General features: G+C 41.8%; 1 protein-coding gene across 2 annotated transcripts in view; it reads left to right on the top strand.

Annotated features, from left to right (window-relative positions):
• Nucleotides 1-16,621, top strand: part of JAK2 (Janus kinase 2) — a 284,382-nt gene that overhangs the window by 161,359 nt on the left and 106,402 nt on the right. For both annotated transcript variants that reach the window (XM_075827431.1, XM_075827440.1), the window contains one exon: nucleotides 9,810-9,927. In XM_075827431.1, the coding sequence (XP_075683546.1) occupies nucleotides 9,810-9,927 (118 nt within the window). The remainder of the gene's footprint in view (nucleotides 1-9,809; nucleotides 9,928-16,621) is intronic.

Genomic DNA, 16,621 nt, shown 5'->3' with positions numbered 1-16,621 from the left:
TCAATGTCGAAATATGTAACCGCGTCGAAGCCATCAAATATATAATGTAAATACGTCAACAAGGGTAGTGACTAGGCCACGTTTGCGTTGAGAAATAATAATGAATATGACGAAGTCACGAGGTTCCAATCTGGCAGATTTATAAGCTGTTCTGAGGCGGTGTGGCGCATTTTGAGGTTCCACATTCACGAAAGACATCTGCCAGTGATGCATCTTGATGTCCACCTTGAAGGCGGGCAACGGGTGTACTTCAACCCTGAAAATGTGGCAGAGTGGTTAGAAAACTTGAGATAAACCGCTTTGCTGACATACTTTTAACTTTGTGAAACAGATTATTTAGCAAAAACACTGTTCTGTAACGAAGTTCTGTCATATTATACTTATAATTAGCAGCAAGGTGTTTTCAACCGTAGAAGACAGCTGTGAATGACAAGCCCGGCATTTTAAAAGAACACATCATTGGAAGAGTCTATACGGTGCATCCAAAGAACTCCGAATGCTATTACTTAAGCTTCTACATACAGTGCGAGGACCTACTTCTTTTGCCGAAATGCGAAAGGTTGACCATCTTGAATATCCTACTTACCAGGCTGCTCGCCGAGTGCGTCACTTGCTAGATGGTAATCAGCATTGGGATGGCGCTTTGGCCGAAGCATGCGTCAGCGATAGTCCACATCGCTTGCATCATTTATTTGCCATTTTGCTGTTTTTTTGTGGACTTTTCAATGCTGCACAGTTGTGGCAAAGATATCAGGAAAAATTAGTTGAAGACTTTTTCAGGAATGAACAACTAAACAATAACGGCGAACTGAACGACACGTTGTGTGAAATTAATATGAATCGATGTTTGCTGGCTATCCAAGACATAGTTACATCTATAGGGGCTAATTCTGTCTCTCAATATGGTATGCCCGCACCAGCTTTAGACGGGGAACGCGTTAACAGTGAGTATGCAGCGGAAATAAATCCAGCGGAACTGGCCAAAACATTGTAAAACTGTGTCTCGAGTCTGACAGCGGAACAGCGTATTATACTCGATCGCGTGTGTCATAGCATAGATGGTACTTTGGGAGAAATCCTGTTTTTAGATGCACCCGGTGTGATTGGAAAAACATTTCTCACAAGTCATGTTGGCCCAAATAGGCAATCAAAGTATAATTGCTCTTGCTGTCGCTTCATCGAGCATAGCAGCCACATTGTTGCCCAGAGGCAAAACCGACCATACAATGTTCAAGATCCTGATTGACTTGAATCTTACGGAAAGCCCAGTGTGTAATGTTTCTAGAAACAGCGACAAAGCAAGCAATTGCTGCTTACTAAAATGAGACGAGTGCACTTTGGCAAACTGTAAAGCGGTAGATGCAGTAGATAGAACCTTGCAAGATATCAGACAAAATGACCGGCCCATGGATAGTAGGACGATGCTTTTCTGTGGCGACTTTGCCAGTCATACCACGAGGAACGAGGGCAGATGAAATTAAAGCCTGCCTAAAGAGCTCAAGTCTGTGGCGCAACGTTATACCGATGCATTTAACAATAAATATGCGGGCGCGAACCAGAGGCAACCCAAATGCACGAGAGTTTTCAGATTTATTACTAAAAATTGGTGACTGCACGTATCTGTGAGAAGGGGGGAAAGTTCTTTTGGCTGATAATTTTTTATTTTGCCTGATAATTTATGTTGTACTGTTCCATCACTGCAAGACCTCATTTCTTCTGTGTATGGCGACCCAACGCAAATAACAAATCATGAAAACTCTTGGCTCTGCGAAAGAGCTATTTTGACCCCTCGCAATGGCCAGGCAGCAGCAATAAACACTGAAATATTGCTGAATATATGTCACGTTGGGTTCGTGGACCCACTGGGCCGTACTGCCTTGGCGGTATGACAGCTGGCCAACAGGGCGCAGGTAACAGTCTATAGTTCGTATAGGGTACCTTCGGCAGCTCGGCCAGTAGCAAGGCAGGCTCGGCTGGGACTAGGCAGCAGGCAGACGTCAGGCGTGGGGTAGCAGGACAGGCGTGGTATGCAGCACAGCGCGACTACATCTCAGCACGGCACACGACCAGGATAGCACGGATACAGGTACGGGAAACACTGGGAACTAGAAGACCATTTGCATACCATTTGGGTACGACCACGAAGCTCAGGCATGGGAGGATGGGGCGGGGCCTTTCTTATAGCCCAGGGTGCTCTGGGAGCAATCCGCTCAATCTCCCACCTGCGTGCGCTTTGGCTCAAGTCTGAACTGAGCTCGCGAGCGCACCCTGGTGGTCACTGTGGAACAGGACAGCCGTATGTGCAGACATCTTCTGGAGAGAAGGGCGTCGACTGGATGGAAGGAGTTTGTGGTCAGTGCCCACGGACGTTACAATATATCACTATCAACAGAGTCATTGAACAAGAAGATGCTACCAAATATTTTTAAATTCTCTAAGCACACCCGGTCTTCCGTCACACAAAATTAATTTAAAAGTTGGCGTCCCCATAATTCTCCTTAGAAATTTAAGCTCACCAAAACTATGTAAAGGCACCCGTCTAAAAATCGCAAATCTACAACAAAACGTGATAGAAGCTGAGATTTTAACAGGATGCGGCGCAGGTGATAGCGTTTTTATACCCCGACTCCCCCTCATTCCAAATAATTTTCCCTTCAGTTTTAACCCGTTAGTGACCGCCAATACGCCTTTTAACGGTGGCCACTAATGGGCTTTATTCTGATGCATATGCGTTTTTACGGCACTGCATCAGGATAAAGTAAACAGAGCAGGGAGCCGTCAAATCTCCCTGCTCTCATCTGCCAGAGGCAGTATCGATCTCACCCGTTTAACCCTTCAGATGCGGTGCTGAATAGCGCGCACCGCATCTGAGTAGTTTTGGAGAGATAAGATCGCCGAGTGTCTGTGTCTCCGATGGCAGCCGGGGGCCTAATAAAGGCCCCCAGGTCTGCCTGTAGCGAATGCCTGCTACGTCATGCCGGAGGCATGACCTAGCAGATGCCTGTCCGTTTTAAACGGACAGGCAGTAATACACTGCAATACAAAAGTATTGCAGTGCATTATAATAGCGATCGGAGAATCGCATATTAAAGTCCCCTAGTGGGACTAGTAAAAAAAAGTTTAAAAAAAGTTTAATAAAGTTAATAAAAAAAAAATGTGAAAAAAAATTAAAAACCTTTCCCCTTATAAACTGCTTTACTATTAAAAAAACTAAATAAAGTAAATAAGTTACGCATATTTGGTATCACCGCGTCCGTAACGACCCCGACTATAAATCTATTACATTATTTAACGGTGAACGCCGTAAAAAAAGTTAATAAAAAACTATGGAAAAATTGCTGTTTTCTGTGAATCCTGATTTAAAAAAAAAAATGTGCTAAAAAGTCGCATCTACTCCAAAATGGTACCAATAAAACCTACTAGTTTTCCCGCAAAAAAAAGGCCCTCATACAACTGCATCGGCGGAACAATAAAAAAAGTTACGGCTCTTCAAATATGGAGACACAAAAACAAATAATTTTGAAAAAAAAAAAGCGTTTTTACTGTGTAAAAGTAGTAAAACATACAAAAACTATACAAATTTGGTATCATTGCAATTGTAACAACCCGCTGAATAAAGTTATTGTGTTATTTATACCACATGGTAAACGGCGAAGATTTAAGACGCAAAAAAGAGTGGCAAAATTTCAGGTTTTTTTCTATTCCCCCCCCCCCCTTAAAAAAAGTTAATTAAAGTTAATCAATAAATAATATGTACCTCAAAATGGTGCTATTAAAAAAAACAAGACCTTATACAGCTATGTCGACGCAAAAATTAAAAAGTTATAGCTCTTGGAATTCGACGATGGAAAAGCGTAAAAAATGGCTTGGTCATTAAGGGGTTAAACGTGTACAGTTTCCGGTCAGCTTATGTTACACTATGACCATCAACAAAGCACAGAGCCAAACGCTGCTCGTTGCGGGCGTGGACCTCGGTGTCTGCTGCTTTGCCCACAGCCAGCTCTATGTGGCTCTCTCCTGTGTTAGCAACTCCACCAATCTTTATGCACACATCCCTGATGGTTCTGCTGCTAACATTGTTTACGGGGAAGTGTTGTCGTGGTGAACTTGACTACTGAAAGAAAACTATTTTTAACCCCTTCCCGACATTTGCCGTATGGGTACGTCATGGAAAGCATTGACTTCCCGCATCTTGCCGTACCCATACGCGCGAATGTTTGGGACCGGCTCAGAAGCTGAGCCGGTGCCATCATCACCGGATCTCAGCTGTATCTTACAGCTGACATCCGGCTGTAACGGCGGGGACCGAAATGAGCTTCGATCCCCGCCATTAACCCCTTAAGTGCAGCGCTCAAACGCGATCGCTGCACTTAAGGTGTTTGCAGCTCATCGGAACCCCAGCAATGAAATTGCCGGTGTTCCGGTGGCTGCAATGGCAACCGGAGGCCTAATACTGGCCTCCCGGTCTGCCTAGCACCGAAGCCGGTCAAGATCCGCCCGGCGGCGGAGCCTGATAGGCTTCCGTAGCTGCCGGCAAGATGGCGTCGGGTCAGGAGCTGATATGGCGTCATCAGCGGTGGAAGTCAGCTGTACTGTACAGCTGACATCCACCTGTAACGGCAGGAACCGGAGCTAGCTCCGATCCCTGCCATTAACCCCTTCGATGCAGCAATCGAAAGCGATTTCTGCATTGTAGCGGTTACTAGCAGATCGCCAGCCCTGACAGGCAATCAGGACTGGCAACTGCAGTTATGGCAACAGGAGACACAATGGTCATTACGGAAGCCGATTTAGGCCCCGCCGGGAGGCGAAGCCTAATCGACTTGCTGTCAGTGAATGACTGACAGATCTAATACATTGCACTACATAGGTAGTGCAATGTATTAGGAAAAAAAAAATCTGACCGTTGGACCTTCAAGTCCCCTAGTGGGACTTGAGAAAAAGTGTAAAAAAAAGGTATAAAAAAAAGTGCAAAAAATAAAAGTTTGAAAACAATAAAAGTTTCAAGTAATCAAATAAAACACAATCCCCCTCTTACTCTTATCAATTCCTTTATTATTGAAAAATAATAATAAACCATATGTATTTGGTATCGCCACGACCGTAACGACCTGAGGTATCAAAATATTATATTATTTATTGCACGCGGTGAACAGCGTAAAAAAAAAAAAACGTAAAAAACTTTACCAGAGTTTCTGTTTTTTGGTCACTTTGCCCTACAAATATTAGAATAAAAAGTGATCAAAAAGTCACACATATCCAAAAATGGTATCTATAAAAACCTATAGCTCGTCCCGCAAAAAACAAGCCCTCATACAACTCCGTCGACAAAAAAATTAAAAAGTTATGGTTCTCACAACTTGGCGACAGAAAAAATACATTATTTTTACAAAAGTAATTTTATTGTGCAAAAAGTTGTAAAACATAAAAAAGTGCTATAAATGAGGTATCGCCGGAATCGTACTGACCCGCAGAATAAAGTTAACATGTAATTTATAACGCAGGGTGAACGCTGTATAAAAAAAACGAAAAAAACTGTGCCAGAATTGCGTTTTTTTTTTTTACCTGGCATCCCAAAAAATAGGATAAAAGGTGATCAAAAAGTTGCATGTACCCCAAAATGGTACCAATAATAACTACAGCTCGTCCCGCAACAAACCAGCCCTCATACCGCTACGTCTATGAAAAATAAAATTAGTTATGGCTCCAATAAGTCAAGAAATAAAAAAATATGCAGTTGTGCCCGAGTGGATTATTTCTTCTGTTTGAAGAGGCGATTTATCAAGGACCTAAAATTAGGGAACCAGGAAAGGGAGGGCCCAAACATATCCGCGAAGCGACGATGCCCGTATTATACCAGGACAACACTTCCCAACAAAATTCCCCAAACTGCAAAGGCGCGGAGTGTGGATCAAAAGGGGGATAAGGAAGGGCGCCATATATCAGTGCGACACCGGCCTGTGCAGAAAGGATTGTGTCACAGCGTAACACACATCTATGGATCATTTTATTCGTTTTTTTTTACCCCATTATTATACCACCTGACTATGCCCCTTATATACTCCGCCCAGCTTACATATGCCCTACATTATAAACGGAAACACCAGTAAGACTCCAAACAAAACTACTACCAAGCAAAATCCACGCTCCAAAAGCCAAATGGCGTTTCCTCCCGTCTGAACCCTACAGCGTGCCCAAACAGCAGTTTCCTTCCACATATATGGCACCGTCATACCCGGGAGAACCCTTTTAGCAATTTTTGTGGTGTGCGTCTCCAGTGGCATAACCTGGGCACAACATATTTGCCACTGAATGGCATATCTAGGGAAAAATATACATTTTTAATTTGCACCATCCACAGCGCATTCATTTATGGAAAAGACCTGTGGGGTGAAAATGCTCATTACACCCCTTAATAAATGCCTTGAGGGGTGCAGTTTCCAAATGGGGTCACTTCTCAGGGGTTTATTTTTATTATTTCACATCTGAGCCTCTGCAGTTGTGAACCAATACTTTGTAAATCACCAAATTAGGCCTCAATTTTACATGGTACGCTTTCACTCCTGAGCCTGGTCGACTGTCCAGGCAAGAGATTAGGGCCACATGTAGGGTGTTTCTAAAACCAGGAAACCCAGCATAATAATTAGAGAGCTGTCTTGTTATGGTGGCACAAGCCGGGCACCACATATTGTCCACATATCTGTGGAAAAAATCCCATTTTCACTCTGCAACATCGAGTTCACACTAATTTCTACAAAACACCTGCAGGGTTAACATGCTCACTACACCCCTAGGTAAATGCATTGAGGGGTGTAGTTTCCAAAATTGGGTCACTTCTGGGGGGTTTCCACTGTTTTGGGCCCACAGGCGCCCAGAAACCAATCCAGCAACATCTGCACTCCAAATGGCGGTCCTTCCCTTCTGAGCCCTGCCGTGTGCCCAAACAGCAGTTTATGACCACATATGGGGTATTGCCGTACTCCGGATAAAAAAGAACCCAACATTTGTAAAGCAATTTCTCCCGAGTACGGCAATACCCCACATGTGGTAATAAACGCCTGTTTGGAGACACGGCTTGGCTTAGAAGGGAAACAGAGCTATTTGGCTTTTGGAGAACACATTGAGCAGGAATGGTTTGCGGAGGCCATGTCACATTTGCAAAGCCCCTGAGGGGAAAAAACAATGAAAACGCCCAAAAAGTTACACCATTTAGGAAACTACACCTCTTGAGGAATTCATCTAGGGGCGCAGTGAGCATTTTGACCCCACAGATGTTTCATAGAATTTATTAGAATTGGGCAGTGAAAATAAAAACAATCCTTTTTCTTCAATAAGACGTAGCTTTAGCTCAAATTTTTTCATTTTCGCAACAAACAAAGGATAAAAAAAGAACCCAACATTTGTAAAGCAATTTCTCCCTTGTTTGTTGCGAAAATGAAAAAATTTGAGCTAAAGCTACGTCTTATTGAAGAAAAAGGATTGTTTTTATTTTCACTGCCCAATTCTAATAAATTCTATGAAACATCTGTGGGGTCAAAATGCTCACTGCGCCCCTAGATGAATTCCTCAAGAGGTGTAGTTTCCTAAATGGTGTAACTTTTTGGGCGTTTTCATTGTTTTTTCCCCTCAGGGGCTTTGCAAATGTGACATGGCCTCCGCAAACCATTCCTGCTCAATGTGTTCTCCAAAAGCCAAATAGCTCTGTTTCCCTTCTAAGCCAAGCCGTGTCTCCAAACAGGCGTTTATTACCACATGTGGGGCATTGTTTTACTCGGGAGAAATAGCTTTTTCTCCTTCAGTCCTTGCGGAAATGAGAAAAAATAAGCTAAACGATAAAAGATAAAAGATTTTTATTTTCAGGGCCTAATTCCAATAATTTCTGCAAAAAAACTGTGGGGTCAAATCGCTCACTATACCCCTAGATAATTTCCTCAATGGGTGTAGTCTCCAAAATGGGGTCACTTGTGGGGGGGGTTCCACTGTTTTGTCTCCTCAGGGACTTCGTAAATGTGACAAGGCCTCCGCAAACCATTCCTGCTAAATGTGATCTCCAAAAGCCAAATGGCACTCCATCCCTTCGAAGCCCTGCCGTGTCTCCAAACAACCGTTTATTACCACATGTGGGATATTGTTTTACTCGGGAGAAATTGCTTTACAAATTTTACGGTGCTTTTTCTCCTTTAGTCCTTGTGGAAATGAGAAAAAAAATCGCTAAACCTACATTTTCTTTGAAAAAAATGTCGATTTTAATTTTCACGTCCTACTTCCAATAATTTCTGGAAAAAACCTGTGCGGTCAAAATGCTCACTGTACCCCTAGATCATTTCCTTGAGGTGTGTAGTTTCCCAGATGGGGTCACTTTTGGGGGATTTTGAATGATTTGGCACCGCAAGAGCCCTTCAAACCTGACATGGTGCCTAAAATTTATTCTAACAAAAATAAGGCCCCAAAATCCACTAGGTGTTCCTTTGCTTCTGAGGCCGGTGCTTCAGTCCAGTAGCACGCTACAGCCACATATGGGATATTTCCTAAAACTGCAGAAACTGGGCAATAAATATTGAGTTGCATTTCTCTGGTAAAACCTTCTGTGTTATAAAAAAAATTGTATTAAAAATTTATTTCTGCAAAAAAATATGAAATTTGTAAATTTCACCTCTACTTTGCTTTAATTCCTGTGAAATCTGTAAAGGGTTAAGACATTTTCTAAATGCTGTTTTGAATACTTTGAGGGGTGAAGTTTTTAAAATGGGGTGACTTTTTGGGGGTTTCTAATATATAAGGCCCTGAAAGCCACTTCACAACTGAACTGGCCCCTGTAAAAATGGCCTTTTGAAATTTTCTTGAAAATGTGAGAAATTGCTGCTAAAGTTCTAAGCCTTGTGATGTCATAGAAAAATAAAAGGATGTTCAAAAAACAATGCCAATCTAAAGTAGACATATGGGTGATGTTAATTAGCAACAATTTTGTGTGGTATAACTGCCTGTCTTACAAGCAGATAAATTGAAATTGAGAAAAATGCAAATTTTTGCAATTTTTCGCTACATTTTGGTGTGTTTCACAATTAAATACTGAACATATCGAGCAAATTTTGCCAGTAACTTAAAGTCCAATGTGTCACGAGAAAACAGTCTCAGAATCGCTTGGATAGGTGAAAGCATTCCGGAGTTATTACCACATAAATTGACACATGTCAGATTTGAAAAATGAGGCTCGGTCAGGAAGGTCAAAAGTGGCTAAAGAGGGAAGGGGTTAATTGAAGTTTGTTTATTGTCTTTTTGTTTTTTTTTCACTTTGTTTTGCGTATGGTGCAAGGCTAGGAGTATGCTTACAATAAAAACCGCATCGGTAAGTTTTTGAGTGGTCTGCGTGTACGAAATCGCGGGCACAGCTAGTAGTAAAAGGAGTGCCTACATACATAGCGTTTTGTCTGTCTATCTTAGTTCTGCTTTGAATAGCTAAGATGTACAGTGACATAGATGGTTTATTCTTTTAGTTACAGTATATGGGAATAATATAGTTCATGCTAAATATATTCTAGGGAGCACTCCATGTTTTGCTGTCCACGACTGATAAACTTGTAGACAGTTGAGATAGGACTAGTTTGAATGATGGTTTTGAGCAGGGCGTAATAGACAACATACCTATCATTGTAAAATTGTGCCGTGGGTTGGTAAATATTAAAGATCCAGACCATTTGCCAATGAAGACGTGTCGTGAGGCGACCCCTTTAAGGATGTCCTAAATTAGTCTGTGCAAATGATCTGATTGCTTAGGCATATCTTTGACTATTTTCAATTATTTTTTTTAGGTTTTATTTTCCACACTGGTACAGCAATGGGAGCAGCAGAGCATTTCGTCATGGTGTTGCGAGGGGATCCGAAAGTCCAATTCTTGATGATTTTGTCATGTCTTATTTGTTTACTCAGGTAAGACGCTTACACTCTTGCAGCATTGATCAGTTTTGAGAGTACACTTAGGCCTAAGTTTACACTTGCGTTGTATAATCCGGTACTGTGATCCGTTCTTAGATCAGAAAAAGGATAAAAACGCATCAGTTAAAAATCCCATTGGAATCAAAATAACTGATGCAAACAGATTACAATCTGTTTTGTATCCTTTTTACATTTACACCAGTGATAAAGAATAACCCATCCGTTAGGCATCCGTTTTTTTGAACGGAGTAAAATTCCCGTACTCTGCACTTTTATCTCAGTCAGAGAAAAGGATGACCAACATAATGGATTCTAACGGATGCAATTAAAAATCGCATTGATTTCAATGAGATTTTTAACTGATCCATTTTTATCCTTATTCTGATCTAAAAACAAATCAGAGTAACGAATTATAGAACGCAAGCCTTACATTTCTTCTTTTGTTATTTTCTGCTTTTCACCTCCTTGTGTTTTAATTGCAACAGTAGCAATATTGTTATAGTTTTTATACAAGCATCCATCTAGTCCAACAAGTTTCATGGACTAGAAGGATCATTGGCTAATTATAGACCTTTAATAGGGTTGACAGGTGGTGTTTTCTGCATTTAGGTATCATTGTTATCTCCTGCCGTTGTTACTTGCATGTAAAGGATGATGAAATTGAGTCCAATCTATATATACATAAATATGTCTCTTGGCAGTGTTTCAAAATTGTCGTCTCGCATCATTGTTTTTTTGTGGCTGCTTCCTCAGCTGTATTAAAGGGAACCTGTCAGCAGTTTTAACCCCCCTGTCGCTGAATTGCTATCATCCTTATATTGGGGCTAGAGAGACATACTTATATGTGCCAGCAATAATAAAGCAGACCATAGAAAAATACTTTTTAATAACTCTTGCTTTCCGTGTGAACATTACTTACTACTTTTACTTTAGAAAGGTAGTTGTCAGCAGAGAAGTGTCCTGCAAACTTCTCATGGCTGACGGTCCGCAGCTTTCAGCTGCATCGCTGGGTCTCCTAGGTAACCCAACAATGCAGCACTAGCAGCCAGGGGCGTCACTAAGGGCTTAAAATGTCAGGGGAAATTGCCCCAATACATATGTGTCCGCCCAAAAAAAATGTGTGTATAGGAGACAGCATAGCATATCTATAGCACTACGACCCTATAAACTATGGATAGGATTAGATACATTGGCTCAGCAGACAGTATCACACATGATAGGATTAGATGCAGTGGCCCAGCAGACAGTATCACACATGATAGGATCAGATACAGTAGCTTAGCAGACAGTATCACACATGATTGGATTAGATATAGGGCCCAGCAGACAGTATCACACATGATCGGATTAGATACAGGACTCAGCTCGCTGACATTGCGGCTCCAGCGCTGGACCCAGGAAAGGTAAGAATAATAATTTTGCTTCTTTATGTGTTACGGATTATTTTTGTGTGATTGTGTTTTTTTACAGGTTCGGTTGTTGGACTTCGGATACGAGGACTTCAGTGACGGCGTTTTTTTATTCTCAATAAAATGGTTAATGGGGGTTGTGTTTTTTTATTTAAATAAAATATTTTTTCTATGTGCTTGCATCTTTTTATACTTTATTATCACCGCCTTAGTAATGGCCGCTGGCTGATTGGCAACCTCCATTACTAAGGCGGGGCTTAATGTTAGCAGGTGCAGAGGCTAACACTGACCCCCATTATTACCCCGGTACCCACCGCCACCAGGGGTGCCAGGAAGAGCCGGGTACGAACCAGTACCCGACCATCTGTAGTGACGGGCAGGCACCGGGGCGGCCGCAGGCTGGTAGTATTAGGCTGGGGAAGGCCAAAAACAGTGGCCCCTACCACCCTGGTAATGCTGCCTGCTGCTGTGTTGTATCTGGCTGGTTATGAAAATTGTGGGGGGGACCCGACATCGTTCTTTCCAATTATTTTTTATTGTATTTTTTTTAAATGACGTGGGGTCCCCCCCATTTTTTATAACCAGCCAGATACAAAAAAGCAGCAGCAGCCTAGCATTACCAGGGTGGGAAGGGCCACTGTTTTTGGCCTTTCCCCTCCTGATAATACCAGCCTGCGGCCACCCCAGTGGCCTTCCATCATTACAGATGGTCAAGTACTGGATGGGTCCCGGCTCTTTCCAGCACCCCTGGTGGCGGTGGGTACCGGGGTAATAAAGGGGGTTAGTGTTAGCCTCTGCACCGGCTAACACTAAGCCCCGCCTTAGCAATGGATGCTGTCAATCAGCCGGCGGCCATTACTAAGGTGGTAGTAATATAGTTTAAAAAAAAACACAAAGACATAGAAAAAATATTTTATTGAAATAAAAAAAACCCACACAACCCTCATTAACCATTTTATTGATAATAAAAAAAAAAGTCGTGATCGAAGTAGCCCTGGAATCCGATGTAGTCCAACGACCGAACCTGTAAGAGAAAACACAAAAAAAAACGATTAGTAACACATGTTAGGCTTAGATACAGGGCCCATGTGTGATACTGTTTGTGGGACCCTGTATCTAAGCCTACCACACTGTAGGCTTAGATACAGGGTCCAGCAGACAGTACTCTTATACAGTATAAGATTACTGTGTGCTGGGGCCCTGTATCTAAGCCTACAGTGTGGTAGGCTTAGATACAGGGACCATCAGACAGGATCACACAGGGGCCATGTATCTAAGCTTACCATGTGATTGGCTTAGATACAGGGCCCAGCAGACAGGATCACACAATCTGTGATCCTGTCTAATGGGCCCTCTAAGCCTGCTACATTGTAGGCTTAAAGGGGTTGTGCAGTCCCTAAACATTGATGGCCTATCCTCAGGATAGGCCATCAATAGCTGATGTGTCGGGGTCCGTCTCCCTGGACCCGCCAATCAGCTGTTTTGAAGGGGCCGCAGCACTCGTACGACAGCTGCTTCGATTTCATTTCACTACTCGCTCACACTGAATCGCCGACACCGATTCACAGTGTGACCGGAATGAAGTGACCGGAATGAAGGGGAAGCAGCTCTCGTACGAGTGCTGCGGCCCCTTCAAAACAGCTGATTGGCGGGTCCAGGGAGTCGGACCCCGCCAGTCAGCTTTAGCAGTCAGGGCAACTAATCTTACCTTCCTCTTCAGCCGCGGTGGAGGTCCTGTCCTCTCGATGTTGTGCGCTGCGCACAGCGATTGACGTCAGGACCACCGCTGCGATCCGAAACCAGGAAGGTAAGTACAGTCTGTTACTATAGTAACAGGGGCCCGCGACCTGAGTTACTATAGTAACTTTTTATTGATGTGGTGCGGGGGGCTGTGGGACCCCTGGCTTCGGGGCCCGGTCGCAATTGCGACCGCTGCGACCCCTATAGATACGCCAGTGTCCCCTGCAAAGATCTCCATGAAGTTTTGATGGATTGGGTTGACACCAAAATAGCACGTTTACGGGTTCCGATGTGCTCGGAACAACTCTTGCTTACTGATATTTGTCAATGATGTTTTTGAAGATAGTTAAAGGGAATCTGTCACCAGCATTTCACCTATTAAACCAGCAGTACCTGGTGGAAGTGGATAAAATTATCTGTATGCTAATGAGTATAAAAGAGCCACATCTTCGTTGGAAAGAGTCATATCTTCATCCCTCAAGTCTTTCAGAGTTAACCCCGCCTCCTTACTTTTGAGTGGCCGCTTACTTTTGATTGATAGCATTCAGGGTGGGCCAGTTTTCAGCGGTGGGCGGGTAGACGAGGATCGAACGAGACTGCTGGATTATTACCATAAAAGGCGTAAAATGTTTACAGACCGTTATTTACGGTCACATGAGGAGTTTAGGAGAGGGGATAATGGCAATGAACTATTGACAGCAGCGGAAAGCGAGGGGTGAGTAGAGTTCAATAGGTGAAATGCTGGTGACAGGTTCCCGTACATACCCTTTTAACATCAGTTTTTATCTGCACGTCCTGTGAAATATTTCAAAAGTCTATAAGTCGTGTGTGTATTTAGAAAGGACACATGGTACATAGTCATAAATGCTTCAATCACACGTAGCTGATTTGCTGCGGATATTCCATCTGCATTTGCAAAAGGAAAATACTGTAGAAGCAAATTTGATGAGATCTGAACAAATCTCATTCACTTGCTACAGAAATTTTCTGCATCGAAATTAACCTGTGGTGCAATTTTTTCATTCTGCAGCATTTCAATTTCTGTTGTGTAAAGTGCATGGATTTTTTATGTATTTCCCCCTTTGGAAATACTCTCCTCCCCTTGTGATCCCACTATTCCAATGATACTAGAAAAAGGGGATTACTCCTTTTTGTGGCACTCCTTCACAGAGTTCGATTTTTAATTTGGTTCAGAATGAAAGTACAACTTCCCTGTTAATGGTGATAAAAATGTATTTTTATTTCTTAAAACAACATGCATGCATTGAACATCATGTATTTTCTATGCTACAAGTTTCGACCCGGTACTTGGGTCTTCGTCAGGCATCTAAAGACATCTAATGCCATTATTTTAAATACTTGCTTAAAATCTATCACTTCTGTGTCAAAGGTGTGGGTCTAAGTTCAAACTGCGAGTGGTTAGTTTCCCATGAGTTATAAACTTTGATTTCCTTCAAAATCTGTTCATCTCATATAAAATTTATTAAATAAAAAGGGAAAAAGAAACAAAACCTATAACCAACTTTGTTGCTATAAACCAATGTTTTATTGAAAGCTATTCATCTTATCTTTCCGGTGTCAAATGCCCGGATGTGTGCTCCCACGGCAATGCTTCCCTGGTCCCCTGCCCGTCTGTACATCTGGCTGCCTCCAGCGGCGACCACTGCAGCCAATCACAGGCTATATGGAACCTGGTGCAGGCTGCAGCGATCACATCGAGGCCTGGTGTGACTGGGGGTGAGAGAGGCATTGCGATGGGAGCACCAGGAGAGATAAGAATACTGTTTCTTTTGTTTTAAACTTTGTTTGAACTGTTCTACTGTACTTTAATTCATATGCTCTTTAGATGGGTGGGAGGTTACCGCCTATTTGTGTTAATGCATTTTCATAATGTTTCTAAACTGTTATAATCTATATTTTATACTGGATACAAATTTTTCTGCCAAAGCTGTGTAATGTGTATATGCTGTAATTTTGTTGCTGCAAAAATAAAAATCTTGATAATGAAAAAAAAAACAAAAAACTTTGTTTGAACTATCTGGACTTGCGAATTTTGCTACGGATGTCCGTGAATTTGCAGCGTAAATTTTCTGCAGCAAATTTACTAACTTTGCACTTATCGGAAAAAAAACTGCAAATCCTCATCCACACTAATGTTGTAGTTCCGTTTACATCTGTCTGGGTCAGCCTTCTAACTTGTTTTAAAGTGTACCGAACACTGTACATAGGTTACCTCTTATTATTAGTAAAATAATTAGCCCCTTTAAAGTACTATTTTTGGGTCCCGTACTTCCTTATTTGGTGCTCTCGGCATTCCCTACAACTCCCCATGGCAGACTCCAATGCCAGAACGCGGGTTCTCGCTGGATATCGCAAAAGCTTGCGTTTTGTGCGCTACATAACGTATTAATAAAGCAAGGATGCTATACATATGAGTTTACATTAGGTTACATCTGTACTCCACTTCTTGTTAACCACCGTTGTATCCACATCGAATTCATTTGTTATGTTCTTTATTATTTGAATGTTTTTGAATGTACTTATCATTCTTTGTACTTGATATATCTCTTCAATAAAAAAAATACAAGGATGGCTGGAGTCTGCAAGAACGCAAGCTGTTTGTATAGAGTGGTACTCCATTCTAGCTCATGGAGGGATCCCGAGTGGGGGACTCCCGGCTATAACATCCATATGTCCTAATAGGGCATTTGGACAGGTGTTGTCGTGGTGAGACAACCACTTTAACCCCTCCCCCTGCTTGCATTCTGGGCCCTAATGACCAAGACATTTTTTTAATTTTTCCATCGTCACATTCGAAGAGCTATAATTTTTTTTTATTTTTGCGTCGACATAGCTGTATAAGGTCTTGTTTTTTTGCGGGACAAGTTGTATTTTTTAATAGCACCATTTTGGGGTACATATTATTGATTGATTAACTTTTATTAACTTTTTTTTTGGGGGGTGGGATTGAAAAAAAACCTGAAATTTCGCCACTCTTTTTTGCATCCTAAATCTACGCCGTTTACCGTGTGGTATAAATAACACAATTAATTGATTCAATGGGTTGTTACAATTGCAACGATAACAAACTTAGATTTTGTATGTTTTACTACTTAGACAGTAAAAACACTTTTTTCCAAAATTACTTGTTTTTGTGTCTCCATATTTGAAGAGCCATAACTTTATTTTTAATTTTTTCGCCGATGCACTTGTATGAGGGCTTTTTTTTTTGCGGGACGACTTCTAGTTTTTATTGGTACCATTTTGGAGTAGATGCGACGTTTTGATCACTTTTTATCAAATTTCGGAAAGTCCAGATTCACAGAAAATAGCAATTTTTCCATTGTTTTTTACTTTATTTTTACGCCGTTCACCGTGCGGGCTAAATAATGTAATAGCTTTATAGTCGGGGTTATTCCGGATGTGGCAATTGCAAATATGTGTAACTTTTTTGCTTTATTTTGTTTTTTTTAATATTAAAGCATTTTGTAAGGGGAAAAAGTGGGTTTTTCATTTTTCAAATTTTTTTTAATTAACTT

The sequence above is a fragment of the Rhinoderma darwinii genome, chromosome 1 (assembly GCF_050947455.1).
Source record: "Rhinoderma darwinii isolate aRhiDar2 chromosome 1, aRhiDar2.hap1, whole genome shotgun sequence".
In the NCBI taxonomy this organism is placed as follows: domain Eukaryota; kingdom Metazoa; phylum Chordata; class Amphibia; order Anura; family Rhinodermatidae; genus Rhinoderma; species Rhinoderma darwinii.
Note: the sequence above shows the minus strand (reverse complement) of the source record. Positions and strands in the feature narration are given on the sequence as shown.